Raw genomic sequence first — 16,843 nt, 5'->3', positions numbered from 1 at the left:
GTTTGTGCTGAGTTTGCTGGGATCTATGACATTTTGTACCTGGCATATACAAAGCTCCTAGGTCTGACAACTGCTGGCCAACTGATTTGGATTTAGTTTGTAGCCTTTTTTGCTACTTCTCATGCACCAGTTCCATCCAGTCGTTGTGACTGTCATCCTTTTCACACAGAATTTGAGTTGGCAGAAAATCTGTGTTCCTCTAGCTCCTACCAGAGCCCTTTTGGGAAGACTGTGGGCAGCCCCTAGAACTGATAGGTGGCACTGAGGGCCTTCCGATGCCCACAGCCCCATCCTCGCTTCTCTGACCCAGTGCCTAGGTAGCTGTAAGTACAGCTTTCCTTGTCCAGGAGGCCAAGAGATGTCTTCTGTTCATAACCTCGATACTCAGCCTGATAGGCAAGGATTTAGTGTTTTTCTTATTTGCAGCATGTTAAGTTTTCTTTGTTTTATTTTTAAGTGCTGTTTATTTGAAAGAGTGTCAGAGTGAGGGAGAGGGAGAGATGGAGGGCAGCAAGGAGAGGTCCTCCCAGTACTGCTTTAACCCAGCTGGCTGCATGGCCAGGATTAGCCCAGGCCGTAGCCTGCAGCCCAGCGCTTCATCCTGATCTCCCGTACTCGTGGCAGGGCCTGAGCACTTGGACCGTTTTGCACTACTTTCCCAGGTATTTAGCAGTGAGCTGGATCAGAAGCAGAGCAGGTGGGACTTGAACCCGTGCTCAGATGGGGGATCCAGTGTTGCAGGTGGTGGTGCTTAACTTTGCCCCCAAGTTTTACTTTTTAAAAAAGATGAAATGCTTTGGTTCAGCCCGACAGACACTGACTTAGTGTTTGGCCTCCACGAACATCCCGCATCAGTGGGTTGCTGCCACCTTTGATTGTCCTCTTAGTTGCTGAAGGAACTCCACCGCTGGAGAGGCAAGCGTGAGGTGCCCCAAAGACAGCCTCAGACAGTGCCGAGATGTTGCCAGTCCGGTGGGTAAAGTGCCCCAGAAACATGCCTCTGCCGTTGTCATGCATCCTGGGCCTGCCTCCTCCTGACCCCCGCACTCCTTACAGTCAGCACCCCCATCCTCCTCGGCCCCGTAGCCCTGGAGGTGTCAGCTGCTGCTTGCTTTTCAACATGTGTTTTGTTGGTAATTCCCTCTTCACACATGCGCACTGAAGTAAACTTACTTTTCAATTTCACATTTCCGTGAAGTGTTGGGAGTGCTGCATACTTCTGCCTTCCCGCCTGTCTCCTGGGCTTCCCTGTGGGGACAGAGGGTGGAAGAACACAGACTCTGGTAGCCCAGCTTGACACCTTTCAGCTTGGTTCCTAAGCGGGCATTGCGTCCTCTGGGCCCCCCTTTGGTCATTTCTGAGATGGGGCTCCGGGTCCTTCTGGATTTTTGGAAGGCACCCATGTGGCTCTGTGCTGCCTTAGGTGTTTGGAAGACCACAGCAGTCAGTGTGCCGCTTGCCTTCGTGCTCCGGGTGCACTAGACTCCTGCAGTATTTGCTGTTGGTGATGAAAGTCTGAGGTGTACTGGTATTTATTTATTTTTTTAAAGATTCATTTATTTAGTTGAAAGAATTACACAGAGAGAGGAGAGGCAGAGAGAGAGAGAGAGAGAAAAAGGAGAGAAAAAGAGGTCTTCCATCCACTGGTTCACTCCCCAGTTGGCCACAAAGACCAGAGCTGCGCCGATCATGCTGTGGGGCCACCTCTTCCCGTGAACAGCGAGTAACTTACCAGGTGTTCCTTCGGGAGGGTGGAGTTACAGCACACGCTGCGACAGAGATTCTTACGGCTTCCATGTTCATCACCAGGCTGCTCTGTTAATGCTGAGCAATGGTAGGTACCTGGTGCGACAGCGATGGCTGAGATGCGGGCTTGCTCGCTGTTGTATCAGCCTGCAGAGAGCACTCCTTCAAGGAGACGGGGACTTTGATTCCACCGCTTTTGGGATCTGCATTCCAAGCAGCTTCGAAGGGAACGAAGCCTCTGTGTTCTTTCCTCTTTTCATATTTTGAGGATAAGGTAGTGTGATTCAGCATTAAAAAACCACAAAGATATGAAAACAATTTTAAGCTTATTTACTTTTGTCTCGGGAGTGAAAAAAGAGGTTGTGTTGAAATTCTTGTTGGAATGGCTTCAACTGCCTGGATGAGCCAGCTGCCCTGTCCCCAGGAAGAGGAAGGGCACAGGCATCACTGGTGTTTGGGGACACAGAGGGTCTCCTGACAAGACTTTGGCTCTCACGTGGAAAGGGAATTTTGATCTAGAAAAGGAATTCCAAGTTAGAAATCATGGCAGAATGTGTTCGGTCAAGCTCCCTGGACAGTGCATAGTGGAGGCTGCTAGCAGTTGGTCTTGGCCATCTGTGGAGGTCACTCCGGTGCTGTGCCCCCCGGTAGATCAAATGGCCACGGACAGTGTGTAATCAAATGGGTGTGGCTGGGTTCTCATAAAAGTTGGCTTATGGACACCAAATTTTATAAGATTTTTATGTTGAAAGATCTGATTATCAGACAATGAAAGAGATCTTGTGAGCCTTGGAGAAAGCAGGAGGTGGGTGGGGGAAGGGCTGGATTTGCCCTGGGAGGTACTTTGCCAGCATGTATAATAAAGGATGGTACTTGTGAACTTGGACTTGCCTTGCTTTCAGGTTATAGTGGTGTCTCAGGACACTGAGGCACTTTCTTGTGCATGCTGCAGGCATTCTAACTGGTTGCATCATGCCAGAGGTATTCAGTATTTACCAGCCTAGCCGTTTCTACAGCATTTCAGAGAAGGCCTTAGATACAGGAGGAAGTATGGTTCTGAACAGACTGAAGCAAGCGATGATTCTGTGTTAGGACTGCCATATTCCTTGTGTTAGGGAACGCTGCAGCCCAGGGATCTTACTAAGAACTGACTTTTCTGCAAAGTAAGTTACAGCTTATTGGGGATTGTAGTTCATGTTGACTTTCTGTGTTTGCACTGAGCAAGTTTGAGCACTTACTCTGTGTAGAGTGCACTGTGCAAGGTAGGCAGATAAAACAAGAGACAGAGATTTGGGCTTGGGAATCCTTTGAACTGTTTGCAGTATCAACCCTCTGAAGTATTTCTGTTGCTAGCCTTGGTCCTAGGTTTAACTTCATGATTTTTGGCTTTCAATATTTAGTAAGAAACTTCCTTCTGTTCTCTTATCTTGTTGGGCTTCATAAATTGTGACTGTAGGGTGGTAGGTTCTCTTGCGGCTTTATTGTTGCAGAAATGGGAAGGAAAATAAAAGAACTCTCTCCTCTAACTTTAGGGTTAAATGGCCTATATTTCTCTACCTCCAGCTTGCCATAATGCATTATCAGGATTTACATAATATTAAATCTCAATGCTTTAAACCTGATGCCTTAAGATCTCTTACAACTTTCAGGTTACAGTGGGATTTGTATTGTGTTTATAAATTGAGAGATGGTAATTACATAAGGTTTTTATTTCATAGACTAATTTAACCATTGGCTTCAATTAAAAAAATCATCGTGTAAGAACAAACAAGAATATAGATAGAGGACAAAGATGTCCCTCTAAATATTTGGAAAACTGGGTATAGTTGCAGATAAAGCAGAGCCAGATAGGCTAGGAGGTACAGATTGTTAACAAAGTGCTCTCCCCAATATTGTAGCTGATTAAGCTGGATGTGTTCGGTGGTTTCTCCATGTTAGCTGTCAGGAGAGAAAGTGTATCGTCGTCTTTGTGCAGTCAACGGATGTGAGGATTAGTGCATCTGGGAAGTTGTGCAGGTGGACTTACAGCCAACCCCCCAGAAGGCAAGCACTCAGGGGCCTCACCTATGCTGGATAGGGGCGGGCTTGGCAGTGATGGTGGGATGTGTCATTAGAGAATTCGCTGCATTTGGACCCAGATGTCAAGGCACATTCTGACTGCGAGGATGGAGCTTTTAACATACCACCTGCATCCTCTTGGTTTCATTTTTGGATTTTCTTGAATTTTTCCCTCTTTAAAAAAATGTTCATCATGCAATATCACAAACTGCTATATTTTCTTTCTTTCTTAAGATTTATTCATTTGTTACAGAGAGGGAGAGACAGAGCTCTTCCATATACTGGTTCACTCCTCAAATAGCTGCGATGGCCAGGACTGGGCCAGGCTGAAGCCAGGAGCTTTTTCCAGGTCTCCCGTTTGGGTGGCAGGGGACCATCCTGGGCCATCTTCTGCTGGGAGATGAATCAGAAGTGCAGCAGCTGGGCTGGGACGCGAAGCGCTGCTCATGGGATGCTGGTGTCACAGACCACACTGGCCCCACAAACTGTTGCCTTGTGAGCGTTCTTGTTTGTCTCGTCACCTCCACTAAAATACAGGCTTCAACAAGAGGACAGAAGTCTTATTTTCAGGTCCATTCTGCATTCCCAGTGCCTGCAGTGTGTGGCAGTGGTCAGGCAGAATCTACTTTTGTGTAGTCCTGCTAGGGTGGGCACAGGTAAGATGGTGTATTTGATTTTACTTAAGTATGTTGTGTAACTGTCGGCTCCTAAGAGGAATCTTGGTAACGCAGACTGCTGTCTCTTCCTTTCCTAGGGTGATTGTGTTGTTACAGTACTGCTGGCTGAGGAGGACAAAGTGGAAGAGGATGTAGTGTTTTACTTAGTGTTTTCGGGTTCTACCCTCCATCACTGTGCAAGTACTCGGAAGGTTAGCTCGGACACATTGGAGACCATTGCTCCCGGTAAGTATTTGAATGGCATGTTTGCCCGTCTCTTCCAGTTCCTGAGCACCTCTGCTCTTTCTTCCTGGACAGTGATGGGAGAGCTAGTCAGGATGTTAGGGCTGTGGTCAAATCTTTATTTTTATACATCCAAACGGTTACACAAAAACCTGAACGTAAATAGAAATAAGATAATGGCATAAATGGAAAGACAAAGATCAGGATCAGCAAAATACCAATTAACTGGAATGTTGAGATTTTAGCAAAGCCAAACCACCAGGTGGAAGATGTGAGTGCCACCTGGGCACCATGGGAGGACTTCAGCTTTGATTCTGTATTTTTTTTAAAGATTATATTTTATTTATTTGAAAGAGTTACAGAGAGCGGTAGAGCCAGAGAGAGAGAGATCTTCAACACACTCGTTCACTTCCCAAATGGCCATAACAGCCAGAGCTGAGCTGATCTGAAGCCAGGAGCAGGAGCTTCTTCCTGGTCTCCCATGCGGATCCAGGGGCCCAAGGACTTGGACCATCTTCGACTACTTTCCCAGGCCACAGCAGAGAGCTGGATTGGAAGAGGAACAGCCGGGACTAGAACCAGTGCCCATGTGGATTGCCGGTGCTCTGGGCCAGTGCTTTAACCTGCTGTGCCACAGCACAGGCCCCGGTTCGTATTTCATGGTGCTAAAACCAAGATAGAAAGCACAGTAAATAGCACAGGCCCCAGTATCTTTGCTGGGAAGACAGAATCTTTTGGGAAGCCAAATTTACCTGATATTAACAAATTGATTTTATGATAACACAAGTTGCTTAATCACAATTATATTTATGTAAGTGTAACAGAATTTAAAGAAAAATGTTTACTTATTAAAAATCTCTATAGAAGGGCCAGTGCTGTGGCATAGTGGGTAAAACTGCAGCCTGTGATGCTGGCATCCCATGTGAGTGTTGGTTCATGTCCTGGCTGCTCCACTTCTGATCCAGCTCCCTGCAAATGCACCCGAGAATTAGCACTTCGTCACTGTAACAGGGTACCCGAGAATTAGCATTTCATTATTATAACAGGGTACCTGAGATAGCATTTCGTCACTGTAACAGAGTACCTGAGATAGCATTTCATCACTGTAACAGAGTACCCGAGAGTTAGTATTTCGTCACTATAACAGGGTACCCGAGATAGCATTTCGTTGCTATAACAGAGTACCCGAGATAGCATTTCTTTACTGTAACAGAGTACCCGAGATAGCATTTCGTTACTGTAGCAGGGTACCTGAGATAGCATTTCGTTGCTATAACAGGGTACCTGAGATAGCATTTCGTTACTGTAACAGAGTACCCGAGATAGCATTTCGTTGCTATAACAGAGTACCTGAGGCGGCCCAACTTTACAAAGAGAAGAAGCTTGTTCTGGCTCCTGCGTCTGGAGATGCAAAGACCGGGCCTCACCTGGGCCTTCTTTCTGCAGTTGGAAAGCGCTGCAGGACGAGTGACAGGTCGCACAGTGGTCTCAGTGTCTGTGTCTCTGTGAAACCAGGCGCCAGCTCTCCCACGTGGCTGGCACTTGGGCCCCCACTGCTGCCTCCTGGGTCAGGAGCTGGAGGCAGGACTCAGGTGCAGCAGGCACTCTGATGTGGACTTGGGCGTCTTGACCACCGGCAGAACACCGGCTCCCTCACTCACTCTCGGAATTCACTGCCAGGGGTCTTGTTTGCAGGAAAAGAAAGCCTTTGATAAAACCTCACTTGTTTTTATTTTTCATTTATTTCTCAGTCATACAGAAAGGAACTATAAGAGGTAGATTTGTTGGCTGGTGCTGTGGCGTTGCAGGAAGAGTCACAGCCTGTAACACTGGCATCCCATACGGCAACTGTTTGTGTCCCGGCTGCTCCACTTCATCCAGCTCTTTGTTGATGGCCTGGGGAAAGGAGCAGAGGGTGGCCCAAGTGTTTGGGTCCCTGCCACCCAAGTGGGAGACCCAGGTGAAGCTCCTAGATCCTGGCTTCGGTCTTGCCTAGTGTTGGCTATTGGGGCCATCTGGGGGACTGAACCAGTAGATGGAAGATCTTGCTCTCTATAACTCAGACTTGCAAAATAAGTACATCTTTTTTTTTTTTTTTTTAAAGTAGATTTGTCATTAAGAAATTTGTCGTGATAAGTTTTTTTGGGTTTAGCAGAAGATTGCCACCCAGATCTCAGCAGGTGGTCCTAGTTAGAGCGCGATATGTGTGTGTCATTTCTCATGAACCAATACTTTTTATAGAAGCAGGTGTCCAAAGATTACCAAACTGAATAGTATATTTGAAAGTAAGTTTTAGGTCTTTTTTTTTTATGGGTCAATTAGTACTTCATAATTTATTTCAATGAAGTAAAACCAATGACAGTATAATATCTAAATATTTCCTGTATGGTTACAAAATAATAATTAGTTCATTTAGACTTTAAGCCATTCAAGTTGTAGGCTTTTAATACTAGTACTCAGCTCCTGAAAGTAATCACTTACTTTTTATTGGACACTTTCTAGCAGATTCCTATTCAAGATACAATATTATATTTTAAAATACCTGCATTCCTGACCCAATGCTTTATTTTTTTAAAAGATTTATTTATTTATTTGAAAGTCAGAATTATACAGAGAGAGAAGGAGAGGCAGAGAGGGGGAGAGAGAGAGAGGTCTTCCATCTGCTGGTTAACTCCCCAAATAGCTGCAATGGCTGGAGCTGTGCCGATCCAGAGCCAGGAGCTTCTTCCGGGTCTTCCTTGTGGACACAGGGGCCTAAGGACTTGGGCCATCTTCTGCTTTCCCAGGCCATAGCAGAGAGCTGGATCGAAAGTGGAGCAGCTGGGGCTTGAACTGCTACCCGTATGGGATGCCAGCACTGCAGGTGGCAGCTTTACCTGCTACGCCACAGTGCCGGCCCTGACCCCATGTGTTCAATACATATGGTGGTTATACTGGGAAAACGACAGACTTGTTGATGGGGACCCAGCGTGTTGTCCACACTGTCCTCTGGTAATGATGAGAGAATTGTGTGTTTTGTGCCCTTGCAGCCCTGAGCATGGCAACAAGCCCTGGGGTCTGGGATGTGCCTTAGAATGGGGTGGTGTCCACGAGCGCGAGCAAGTCTGACTCTTATATAAAGCACGGTGCGTGTGTACGAATACACGGCATTAAATTTCATGACACAGGAAGTGAGTGGAGAAAAATGTCTGAGACTTCTGAGGGGATGATATTTAGGATTAACTAGTCCCTCCCATCCCTGAAATGTACTTGATGTGATTCCTGTGCCCCCACCCCCATATGGCCCTCAGGTCGTCAGACACTGAGTGTGGGTCTAAAGATGGACATTTTCCTTAACCTGGTTAGGGCCACTTCAAAAAGAAGTCCTGCAGCACATCGGAGTGATGTTGAAGCAGTAAGCAGACCATTTCTGTTTTCCCACCACCCACTTGGATGTGCCCTTGGGGACACCTGTGGGGTGGGCTTGGCCAACCCAGCAAGCACTGTCGGTGCTGCTTTTAGATGGCTTTCAAATTCCCAGCTGTTCATCCTCAAGAGAACGCGGGTGGGGCTTGTCTCACTTCTAGCTGAATGGGTAGGTAGCGACTGTGGACAGCCTGCAGCAGTTTCTCTGTGGCTGTTTGGTCCCCCTGGGGGCAAGTGCTTCACGTGCTGGGACAGAGTGTGCAGGAGGGCACCGTCCTGACCTGTGGGCTGTGGCGTGCACAGCTGTGGAGGAGGTGGCCTCAGAGGCCCGGAACAGGAAGGTCTTCCCTCTCACTGGGGCTCCCTCGCGCTGTGTGTTCTTCCCCATTGCCCCTTCTGTTCTCAGTCTGTGGTGCCAGAGGCAGTGGCGAGCTGTGCAGCTGTGTTGAGGTGCTCCTCGGGGAAGCCCTTCCTAGAGCTGCCCTGTCCCGACTGAGCCGACAGGAGCAGTACTGCTGCCTGCCGGGCTCCGGTGCCCAGTTTGTGCAGTGCTGGGCGCACGGCCTGCTTGCTCTTTAGAGGAGGCTGCTGGTGTCCTCACTTAGCCCCGAGGTTGAGCGACTGTCGCGGGATCCCAAACCTGTCCGCTCTGGATTCTGGTGAAGCTCGCTGTTTCCCTGACTCCACTGCTAGCTGGCACAGCCTTCAGGGTCCCTCGCTGTTCCCTCAGCGGAACCGACGTCTCCCACCCCTTCATTTATTTTAGCTTTCTTTTGTAATTGAACTGAACTGTGTAGTGGCAGTTTAGAAGGTGGCGTTACTGTTTAGGTTGTCTCTTTTCTTCCCTTTTTTCGTCCTTTGGGATAGCTTTCTCCAGAAGTTCAGGAATGTCACAACATCCCTTCAGTAAACAAGAAGCAAAGGAAGATTTTTATTTTCCTTTTCTGTTACCAGGAAATTGAGAGGAATGAAAACCACCATGGAACTAGTTTCAGGTGTTGGTATTCTTCGGGTTGTAGCTTCTGTTCCAGGCAGAGTTAAATTGTGGCACTGCATGAGAGTGGACGTGATTCCTTGTGCGTGTGTCTCTGCGGTGTCACTGGCAGTGTCGGTGCCCTGCGTTCTGCACGTGCCAGAGCCACCTGGGACTGAGGGTCCTTGCAAACAGCCATGTCTCCAGTGCTGCTTTATAGAAGTAGGAGGAGTAAGGCGTCTGTGTCGTGTACCCTGTGGGCTAGGAAAACACAGGGCATCGCCCACCTCCACCCCTGTGCTTTGAGAGTCACGGGGGAGGAAGCCTGGTCGTGGAGCCGCGCTGTGGGAGAGCCTTGCCAGTCTTGGCTGGCGGGTGCTCCGGCAGGTGGGGAGGTGCTGTGTTCCTCGTCAGTGACTCCTCGGTCTGCTGTGTGTCTCGGGAAGACCGACCCCAGAATCCTTGGTTCTCTTCTCGAAAGAAGCTTGTAGTCATTTATGGTGCATTGGACTTCTGTTGACTGACTTTCTCTTTCAGAGGTGAGCGTTCGGGTTTGAATGGAAGTGTTGGCTGAGTTGCGTAGCTTCTCTGGATACTTGTGTTTGGCTTTCTTTAATGCAGTTTCACTTCAGTTATTCGCTAGAGGACTTGGCGGTGGGTCACCCGTCGCCTGCTGACAGACTCTCTGCCCAGGAGCAGAAAGAGGTGACAGCTGTGTTGCTGGCCCTGAGCTCTTCTCTCTCGCTGCCCCACACCGTTCTGTTCACGTCAGCAGTCATGTTTGCAGTCTAGGTAGATTTTGTGCAGATCCTTTAATTCTGCACTTTGTGATTTGAATAAAGCCGTGTTGCTTCCCTGGGGCTGCGTGTGCAGTAGGGCGTGAGCTTTGCTCCGCGCATTGTGGCCCTTGTGCAGCAGGGTCTGGGTTTCTGTTCTCTGCACGGGCTGGGAAGGAGACTGGAAAGCAGGATTTTAGGTTTGTGTAATCTCTCTTCAAAAGTATAGCAAAGCTGAATTTTGAAGGCAGAATTCAGTTTGGATCTAAAATTATTTACATTATCTTCATTGAATTGTGAAATTTATGATTTTAGTCTTTATTGACATTTACTCAGTTTGCCTTTAAAGGCCTGTCAGGAATTCTGAACAGATGGCACAGTGCTGTAGCTGCTGGTCAGGTTCGTGGTACCACGACCTTTTCTTTAAAGTAAAAGCAGCCTGTCCGATTGGAGTACAGACCACCACATCTGTCTGTCTGCTTTATTTGAAAGTGAAGTGAGGCTGTGTGTATTGTTTTGGGTGATAGTGTTCAAGAATTCAGGGAGGGCCCTTCTAAATGATAGCCTCTCTCTCGCTCATAAGGACAGAGGACTGTCTAGACTGAAAGTGCTGTAACAGAGTTTCTTCTTCCTGAAGCAACCATCGTGAATGTCCATAATTTTGGGGCACGAGGCTTGAGTTCAAATTCTGATTCTGCTACTTAAGAGCTTTGTTCTTGAACAAGTTCTTATGCATTTTGTACCTCAGTTTTTCATCTGGCAGTGGAGACCACAGTACTTGCAGCTGCCCAGGGTCCTTCTGAGACGTCAGTGGGTTGTGCTTGGAAAGGCCTGGTGACGAGTCATGTGTGGCACAGTGGATGTTAAATAGGGAGGGCGGGGAAGGGAGGCACAGACAAGGTGCGGCTGATTTCTGAGGGCGGCTGCCTCCTCCAAGAACCTTCCTCGCATTTCCTGCAGAGCCCTCCTGCTGGATGAGCCTGCAGTTGTCTGCCGGCACTGGGTGCCCTAAGGACCACAACCTCTGGAGGGTGGGCACTGTGGTGCCCGAGTCTGCGCCTCTGGCGGGCACTGGGCGTGGTGAGCTCCCAGCTGTCGCGACAGAGCCTGAGTGTCTCGGAACCCTGGGAAAGAAGCTCTCTTTTGCCCTAGAAGATGTCCCACTGCCGCCTGCGCCAGACTCCGTTTCTGATGTCCGGCACATAATCAGGCTGCTGCCCTGCAAAGAAAGCTCCCTGTTTTCTAATTTCATTTCATGTGTTAATTTTTTTTTTTTTTTAGTTTTGATTGTAATTGCTTTAGTGTTGTATTTATTTTCTTATTAATTGATTTATTTTTTGAGTGACAGAGACAGAGTGAGTGAGTGCAAGCACTCCCGTTTGCTGGTTCACTCCCCAAATGCACACAACAGTCCTGGCTGGGACAGGCTGAAGCTGGGAGCCAGGAACTCAGTCTTACTCTGCCATGCGCACTTGAGCCATCATTGCTGCCTCCCGGGATGAGCTCTGGCAGGAAGCAAGTCAGGAGCTGGGGCTGGGTATCCCAGCCGCGTGCTCTGATAGGAGACCGGAGCATCTGAACTGATGTCCTAGCTCTGGGGCTGAAGGCCTGCCCTGTGGTGTAAGACGTTCGGTGTTTCAGCCCTACGCATGTGTTGAGTTGCAGTGTGTGCATGTGGGCCCTCCCGGCACCCACCCAGTGGAGGAGACACTGCCGACAGTCTCGTAGAAACTTCTGAGTCGGGGTGCAGGGGGCTGTCGTGGAGCCAGGAGTTGTGTGCAGATGCTGGGTGGGTCCTGAGCCTGTGACCTGCACTTGGCAGTCACTTTCCCTGTCCCTCCAAGTGCTGGGCTCCATGAGGCTCTGACTTAGCTGTGACCCTTCCTCCTCTGTTCAGAGGCAGTGTGTTCCAAGATCCTTGCTTCGTGTTACATTGGGCTGTGTGTCCTTGGGCACTGACCTTGACTCTGTGTGATGGGTTCTGCCTCTTAGTAACTATAGCCTCAGGCACACCTTGAAGTTTCGGTTTTCTCGCCTGTAAAATGAGGACAGTTCATGCCTCATAAAGTTATGTGGAGAGAAGGACATGTCCTGCGCCTGGCCTATGATAAGCCATTGGTTAGTGAATACTTGTGACCACCCTAGAACTACACAACGGTGAGAGGTTTCTTTTGTCACAAGGCTGAAGGGCTTAAGGAGGCTCCTGGGGGAAAAGTATGTTCAAAATTCAACTTCCTTATTTGTCTGATTGGTCATGTGGCGGCAACATGGTTTTCCCTTCCAAAGACAGCAGAAAGCAGACTTTGTTCTGTGTGATTCTGAATCTGCTTTGGCCTGGGTCCTGGACTCCTAGACCCCAGCCCTCTCCACGTTCTCCTGGCTGCAGTATTGATTCAGGACGGCCGGAGGCGCAGAAGTGCCTGTGGCGAATTAGGCAAGGCAGGAGCAGACATAACTCAAGCATTAAAGCATTAACTCAATTTTCCCCTTTTTTCTCATCAGAAAGACATTTTTGAAAGAAGAGAGATGGTGGTAGGAGCAGGGTTCTAGCTAGTTGAGATCAGCATTTGAAAGTTGAAGAAAAACAGTGTTATGTTTTGTTAAGTACACTCTGTGAGGCTAGAAGCCTGGAAGAAGTCCTTAGTTTGCAGAAGGGCATGCCCACAGAGGTGTGGTCCAGGCCAAGCCTTTGGAGCTCACAGCCTGAGAGGTGTCTGCAGGGCCATGCAGCGGGCACCAGCCCGTCCCTGGCTGTTTGCTTTTCCTGAACGGGGCTTCCAGCCTCAGCTTATGTTGCACCAGGGTGACCAGGGACTTCGTTTAAGGGTTTACATTTATATTAATGGTTGAGATGGGGAAGAATGTGTATCAGAGAACAAAAATTACGGTTATTTGTTGTTTAGGCCAGAGATTGCTAATCATAGTGAAACAGGAGCGAGTGGTTGTGTTGTTCAGAGTGTCTTCTGTGCTGTGGGGACGAGGCAAGGAACCAGGCCCTCGACGCTGCTCTCTGTAAGCTGGGTGAGCGGCGGCTCAGTGTGGGTTCAGTTGCCCTGTGCCTGAACCATCTAGGACCTTGGATGTCTCAGTCTTCAGTTTGCTCAATTGAGCAGAAGTGGTTGACATTCATAGCCTGTTCTGGGCCATGGGTACCACGTTACAAGCATGGAGCAAGCGGAGGTACAAAGTTGTTTGCTCTTTGTTAAGGGAACTCATTCACATTTGCAAATGAAAATGCTGTTGGTGCTCAGAGTTGGGATGAGTTTCTTTTGGGAGGAGAAATTTATGTCTAGTGGAAAAGGAGCTAACAGAACTCTGCCCTGTTCTGCCGTCACTGGGGATGCTAACACTGTTTGCTTTGTTTTCTCGAGGCCACGATTGCTGTGAGACGGTGAAGGTGCTGCTCTGCGCCTCCAGAGGGGGCCTCCCCGTGTCTGTGGTGGCCGAGGAAGACTTCCGCTTCGTCCAGGATGAGGCCTATGATGCAGCCCAGTTCCTGGCAACCAGCGCTGGGAACCAGCAGGCCCTGAACTTCACCCGCTTCCTGGACCGGTCAGGGCCGCCGTCTGGGGACGTGGACTCCCTTGATGAGAAGGTTGCGCTGGCGTTCAGACACCTGAAGCTGCCAGCCGAGTGGAACGTGCTGGGCACAGATGAAGCTTTGCATGGTGAGAGGTTCTGTGACTCATAGCAGACCTGGTGTTAGGGCTGCTTCTGTGTTCTTCTTTATAGTCTTCGTAGTCAGATCTTCCGTGGCGGCTGAGTGCTCCTTACCTGTACTGCAGCAAAGTGGCCCATTCTCGCAGTGAGATGGTGAGAGGCAGAACACCCAGGAAGAGCGTGGAGTGTCCGCTTCCAGAGCCTGGCTTGCAGGCATGATCTTTGAAGCATAGCAAGTGGCCCAGGAATTAGAAAAGTAACTCTGGGGTTCAGATTTTAAAGACAAGGTTTTCATTATTTTGTCTTGAAGTTCCCAATAGATTGCCTGGGTTTGGAGGAAGAAAAAGATTGGAATATGATGGGAGGATGGGCTCCAAGGAACTGTCCACTTTTTTTTTTTTTTTTTTTTTAATTTGCCAGGTAGAATTATAGACAGTGAGAGAGAGGGAGACAGAGAGAAAGGTCTTCCTTCCGTTGGTTCACTCCCCAAATGGCTGCTATGGCCGGCGCTGCACGGATCCGAAGCCAGGAGCCAGGTGCTTCCTCCTGGTCTCCCATGCGGGTACAGGGCTCAAGCACTTGGGCCATCCTCCACTGCCCTCCCGGGCCACAGCAGAGAACTGGACTGGAAGAGGAGCAACCAGGACTAGAACCCAGCACCTATATGGGATGCCGACACCACAGGCAGAGGATTAACCAAGTGAGCCACGGCACCAGCCCCGAACTGTGGTCCACTTTAGCAAGCTGGTTTCACTGCTACTGGTTTTGTCTTCTGGCTCTCCATACGAAAGTTCATTGCAGAAAGGACTCTACCAATTTAAAGTAGATCCCAGTACAAAATAAGAGTGGGAATAAGAGAGGGAGGAGGAAGTTAGTAACTGTGAAGCTGTATAGTTCTGCACACATTCCTACGGACTTAGTTCTAACGGTGCAGTTTAAAAAACTAGCCATGGGACCCTAAATCCTATTAAGCTGGGTTGTAAAAATGCCATCTAAAACATTAAAGTGATCATATTAAGTGTTAAAGTAATCATAAAATAGGATTATATATTAAAGGGTTCATATAAATAAGATCAAGTGTCTGGTCATACTAATAGATAGAATTATAAAGGAGAGATTGTTCCAGTACAGGAAGCAGTTCACACAGCAGATGCGTAGAATGACAATCATTCTAAATAGCACTCTGACGTCAGAGTCAACCCTTAAGGCATTCTAGTCTGGTTGAAAACCCATCAGAGCATTTTAGGCATGGAAAGTCAAGACACTGTGGCAAAAAAAATGTCCTACATAAAGGATCTCTGTGAGTGAGACCCCAGTGGAAAGAAGGGACCATCAAAGAAGGAGGTACTTTTCTCTGAAAGGAGGAGAGAACTTCCACTTTGCTTGCAGCTTCGTCTAAATACTGATGGAGATTGTGGACTCAAAAGTCTTCCACGGCCTTGGCAACTCATGTCAACAGCCTCTGGTGATCACTGACATCATGTGTAAGCGTATTAATTGTTTTTTTTTTTTTTTTTTTTTTTTTTTTGACAGGCAGAGTGGATAGTGAGAGAGAGAGAGAGACAGAGAGAAAGGTCTTCCTTTTGCCGTTGGTTCACCCTCCAATGGCCGCCGCGGCCAGTGCGCACCGTGCTAATCCGATGGCAGGAGCCAGGTACTTCTCCTGGTCTCCCATGGGGTGCAGGGCCCAAGCACTTGGGCCATCCTCCACTGCCTTCCCGGGCCACAGCAGAGAGCTGGCCTGGAAGAGGGGCAACCGGGACAGAATCCGGCGCCCCGACCGGGACTAGAACCCGGTGTGCCCGCGCCACTAGGTGGAGGATTAGCCTATTGAGCTGCGGCGCCGGCGTATTAATTGTTAAAATAACAACAGGAGTCACTGTGCATTTACTTCCCATGCAGGACCTCTATTCCCATTGAGTTGTATTATGAGAATTAACTGTAAAACTTGTTCTCAGGTGTGGGTTGTGTGTGTGTGTGTGTGTGTGTGTTTTTTTTGGTGTGTGTGTGTGTGTGTGTGTGTGCAAATTGCTGAAATCTTTACTTGGTATAGAGTTGGTCTTCTGTTTATAAAATTCTTTGAAAATGAATCTTAATGGAGAATAGGGCTGGGAATGAGAGAGGAGGGAGGAGGTGGGATGAAAGAATCTCTGTGTTCCTAAAGTTGCACTAGTGGAATTTGTTCTCATTGAATGAAGGTTTCTTTGGGGGAGGGGGAAGGACTCCACTTTATACATAAATGTTTTCCACGTAATTATTTTTTGTAACGGAGGACATCTGGATGTCATGATTTTATTTTATTATATTGCTGTATAAAGTTATATAATGAAGTAAAATCTCTACTGTGACTCAATAAAGAACATCCTGTTTCCCTTCTGAGTTCTGATGCAGTTGAAAGATTTAGGAGTCAGATTGCAATCAAAATGTTTACTTTTCTTCTTCTTCTTTTTTTTAATCCCAGTGACAGAGAAGAAGAAAGACAGAAAGAGATTTTCTGTTTGCTTGTTCACTCTCCAGAAGCCTGCAGCAGCCAGGGCTAGGTCAGGCTGAAGCCAGGAGACAGGCGCTCCATCCAAGTCTGCCTGGTGGATGGCAGGAGCCTGGCACTTGGGCCATCATCTGTTGCCTTCCAGGCGTGTTAGGCAGAAGGCTGGATCTGAAGTATGGAGAGCTGGGACATGAACCAGGCACTCTGAGGTGGGCTGCTGCACCTGCTGCACCACCACACCTGCCCCCCAAATGTTTACTTCTTGGGTGGACGTTTGGCCTTTTGGTAAGAAGGTGCATCCCATGTTGATGGTGTGCCTGGATCAGAGTCCTGTTACTGCTCTTCATTCCAGCTTCCTGCTGCTACGGACCCTGGGAGACAGCAGGCGATGGCACATGTGGTTAGGTCCCTGCCATCCACAAGAGGGTCCTGGATTGAGTTTCCGGTTCCTGGCTGTTATAGGCATTTGGGGAGTGACTTAGTGGATGGGAGGTACCTATTTGTGTCTGTCTCTCAAATTTTTAAAATGTTTGCTTGTTTTTATAAGAGATTTGAAAGCCTAAGTGACAGAGTGGGAGAGACAGAGAAAGAGATCTTCCATCTGCTGGTTCACTCCCCAAATGATTGCAGTGTTTGGGGCTGGGCCAAGCCAAAACCAGGAGCCAGAAACTCCATCCTGCACGAGTAGTAGGGCCCCAGGTGGCTGGGCCGTCTCTGCTGCTTCCCCAGACACGTTGGCAGGGAGCTGCATGGGAGCAGCACAGTTTCCCTGAAGAGCGCCTTCTTGCCGTCGGGCAGTGACGGGTGGTGGCCCGGTCTTTGCCCGGTGCTTGCCCGT

At 48.5% G+C, this 16,843-nt stretch overlaps 1 protein-coding gene across 17 annotated transcripts in view; it reads left to right on the top strand.

Annotated features, from left to right (window-relative positions):
- Positions 1 to 16,843, top strand: part of AKAP13 (A-kinase anchoring protein 13) — a 308,889-nt gene that overhangs the window by 102,027 nt on the left and 190,019 nt on the right. For all 17 annotated transcript variants that reach the window (XR_007915293.2, XM_070053466.1, XM_051835156.2 and 14 more), the window contains 2 exons: positions 4,559 to 4,706; positions 13,229 to 13,525. Coding sequence is in view for 16 of the 17 variants with exons in the window: in XM_070053466.1 (XP_069909567.1) it covers positions 4,559 to 4,706; positions 13,229 to 13,525 (445 nt within the window). In the remaining variant the exon portion in view is untranslated. The remainder of the gene's footprint in view (positions 1 to 4,558; positions 4,707 to 13,228; positions 13,526 to 16,843) is intronic.

The sequence above is a fragment of the Oryctolagus cuniculus genome, chromosome 12, assembly GCF_964237555.1.
Source record: "Oryctolagus cuniculus chromosome 12, mOryCun1.1, whole genome shotgun sequence".
Classification (NCBI taxonomy): domain Eukaryota; kingdom Metazoa; phylum Chordata; class Mammalia; order Lagomorpha; family Leporidae; genus Oryctolagus; species Oryctolagus cuniculus.
This window is presented reverse-complemented; position numbering and strand designations above follow the sequence as displayed.